This window comes from Anarrhichthys ocellatus, unplaced genomic scaffold, assembly GCF_004355925.1.
Source record: "Anarrhichthys ocellatus isolate YVR2014 unplaced genomic scaffold, GSC_Weel_1.0 scaffold20, whole genome shotgun sequence".
NCBI classification, from domain to species: domain Eukaryota; kingdom Metazoa; phylum Chordata; class Actinopteri; order Perciformes; family Anarhichadidae; genus Anarrhichthys; species Anarrhichthys ocellatus.
This window is the reverse complement of record NW_022280050.1, coordinates 6,118,902-6,121,777: the sequence shown is the minus strand read 5'-3', so window position 1 is coordinate 6,121,777 and position 2,876 is coordinate 6,118,902. Positions and strand designations below refer to the sequence as shown.

The 2,876-nt window shown below is 40.3% G+C and overlaps 1 protein-coding gene across 1 annotated transcript; it reads right to left on the bottom strand.

Moving 5' to 3' along the window:
- Positions 1 to 319: 319 nt before the first annotated feature.
- cybrd1 (cytochrome b reductase 1) lies at positions 320 to 2,777 on the bottom strand. Its single transcript, XM_031858313.1, has 4 exons — positions 2,340 to 2,777; positions 1,649 to 1,857; positions 1,084 to 1,238; positions 320 to 980 (listed from the first exon to the last, which is right to left on the bottom strand). The coding sequence occupies exons 1-4, from the start codon at positions 2,530 to 2,532 to the stop codon at positions 701 to 703; spliced, it is 837 nt and encodes a 278-aa protein (XP_031714173.1). The 5' UTR covers positions 2,533 to 2,777; the 3' UTR covers positions 320 to 700.
- Between the last annotated feature and the right edge of the window lie 99 nt (positions 2,778 to 2,876).

Here is a 2,876-nt window from a genome sequence, read left to right as displayed (position 1 = left end):
GGTACTGGGAAGAGTCAAAAAGGAGCAATTCGCTTTGATGTATAGCTACGCTGCTGTCATCTCAGGTCAAATATGGAGAGTAAAATGGAAAGTCTTGAGCTTGATGGATAAGACTTATGTTAGTGGTTGATATTGTGACCTGAATAGTAAAATATTACCTTTGACAGGTATTAAGAACCTAGAGCACTAATAATTAATGTGGTCATTAGAACAACTACAAACTGGTGCTCTAGTATTTATACTGTGTTCTATTGTAGGGATAGTTTTCCTCTTCTCTCTGCATATATATTTCTAAATATTAAATGACTATAAGATGCTATTTAGAAGTTGCAATTATTTATTGTATAGTGTAGGTTCTGTACAAATTAAAAAAACAAAACAGATACGACAATACAAAAGGAATTAAGAGTATAGAAAGATGTATTTGCACAGTGTATGTCAATAAAGAGTCTTCCACAATCACGTGAATCTTGTTATAAAGTAACTCAGCATTATCTGCATGCGATTACAATAAATGTTATAGAAAACTAATACAAACGAAATGAAATGCATACTTCCAGGAGCACAAGAGAAAGTTATATATAGAATGATCAGCATATATAGATTTCTTAATTTTGACCTCCTCTAACCAATGTAGACTGGGTGTATATATACATTCAACACTGGAAACAGTACCGACTCCGAGTCAGTTATGTTGTAATCAGTTATCCTGATCATCTAATCTGTAACTCCTCCTCCTGACTTCCCCACAGGGCTCAGCGTCAGCTCCATCAGATAGCTCAGACAAGGCTGGACCAACTTTGCCGCTTTCATCACTTCCCCCATTGGTATGCAGAGTATGCAAGTTCTGCTCACTGGGGCGTTTCCAAGATCTTCGAGTGGCAATCCAGAAGATAAGAGCTCCAAAAACCACTAGGAGGATTCCCAGAACATTCACGAAAATTGCCTCTGGGGGAGAGTCCTTGTACTTCGGGTTGCTCCTTGGTGATGAGGATCAAAAAAATAAAAGTTATGCCTGCTCTGAAGTAGCACCTTAACATTATTTATAAACTATTATAAGCCTTTTTTTTTTAAAATACTTACAGGCTAAAAATGAGTTTCTCTGTGATGCCCATGAGTGCTACAGCGATTACACTGCCAAAGAGCAAAAGACCAGAGTAGACATGGAGGGGCATAAACGCTGCTCTCCAGGATGCAGGTGTAAATGGTATCAAGTACATGCCAACTCCAAGAACAAGCTGCCCATTGAAGGAGAAAAAAAAAAAAAAAATTCCACTTATCAGATATTGTACTAAACCAGACTGTTGTTCACTATGACTTGGCCTTTTAAAGAAGAGTAAGCTGCTTTTCGGGGTTGCAGTGTATGTGAATCACATTAGCTGACAAGAAGTAAACATGGAGCCAAGCATTTGCCAAGCTATGCAATTCTGTTAAAGTTGTCAATGTATTGTTTTGAACCAGCCCATAGTTCCATAAAATATTATCAAAGATGGTATAGGCTGAAAGTACAGTGCTTTGAAACATGCAACAATAACGCTGCAAAATGGTTAAACGATGTACTTTTTATTACCAGCACTGCAAAACGCAATCAGGGGCCTTTGTTTACCATCACATTACTTCAAACATTTTTGAAATAGAGTTTATTTACCTGCAGACAGAAGAGTATCAAAGCTGTCAGGCCCAGCCAGCTGTGCAAACTGTACATGTTGGGGATTTTGGCAGCATTGTGGAAGTCAAAAACAGCCACCATAGCTATGACAGCAAAGATGAAGGCCAGTAAGTGCAAGCCTGCGTGGATGAACTTCATCGTCAGTTTGCTGTACTGCCAGGTCCAGGGGAGCCTGTACACCACGATGGCTGCAAGAGAAGTCCCATTCAGACAAAAGTTAAAGCAACTATGATAGATATTTTGTTCATTTAGAGAATATTAAACACATTTTCAATTAAAAGAGTACAGGCATCTGCCATTACATTGCTTAAGTGAGGTTTTCATGCATGACAGGCACACATTAAAGTATGTTATGAAAGGTGTAGTTGATGGTAAACGCTATAAGAAGCCCTGCTATTGTCATATAAATTACTTGAGTGCATGCTTACTGTAGCTTAATTTGTGCTCATGCAGGCTAGACGCTCAGCCGTGTTATTAGACTGAACTTATAATTTACTCAAACGTCCCTATTTGTGGTTGCTGCACTTTCGCTTTCAGTAAATACGCACTTGTAATCAGTAGTAGCCTCTCTCCTTGAGCAACATGTCCTTGAGCGATTGTTTCTTCCAGTTGTTTACATATCTTCAAAACAACACTCACAACACTTAGTAAAGAGAAAGACTCCTCTCACCTAACCCCTGCAGGAAAATGAATCCGCTGACTATCAAGACCGGATGCCAGTTGAACTCCGCCGGTCCTCCATCCCAGGCTAAACCTTCTCTGTAGTGATTAACCCATATTCCTACGAATACTATGGAGACGATCCCGAAGGCGAAGGCGGCGGACAGAGCGACCGCGAACTGTCTGAAGTTCTCCATCGCCATCAGTGTTGAGCAGCAGCAGCAGCGGAGCAGCTCGACTTGACAACAACTTCAAGTGTTGCCTGTTGAGGAGGGACCTCGGCCACGTGACCCGGACAGCTGAGCAAATGTTTGGAGGAAACAGGTTTTGTAGCCTTGAAGATTATAGAAGTTACTGAACAGCCTCTGAGCAGTTAAATGCAAAACAAACAAAACCCTGAAGCGCTGTCATTATTTGGTGATTCATCTTAACTATACAAGTTATTGCAACAGTGCTCTCGACTTCCACCGTGATGCGTTTGCGTAATCCTTACAAGTCATGTTTTTACTAGTACTACAGCTATGTTCTTGTCCGATTTCTTTCAAGA

Coding starts and splice junctions, on each gene's coding strand:
- cybrd1 (XM_031858313.1), bottom strand. CDS start 2,532: ATGGCGATGGAGAACTTCAGACAGTTCGCGGTCGCTCTGTCCGCCGCC. Junction 1,858..2,339: donor CATTTTCCTGCAGGGGTTAG/GTGAGAGGAGTC, acceptor CTTCTCTTGCAG/CCATCGTGGTGTACAGGCTC. Junction 981..1,083: donor GAGAAACTCATTTTTAGCCT/GTAAGTATTTTA, acceptor CTCATCACCAAG/GAGCAACCCGAAGTACAAGG.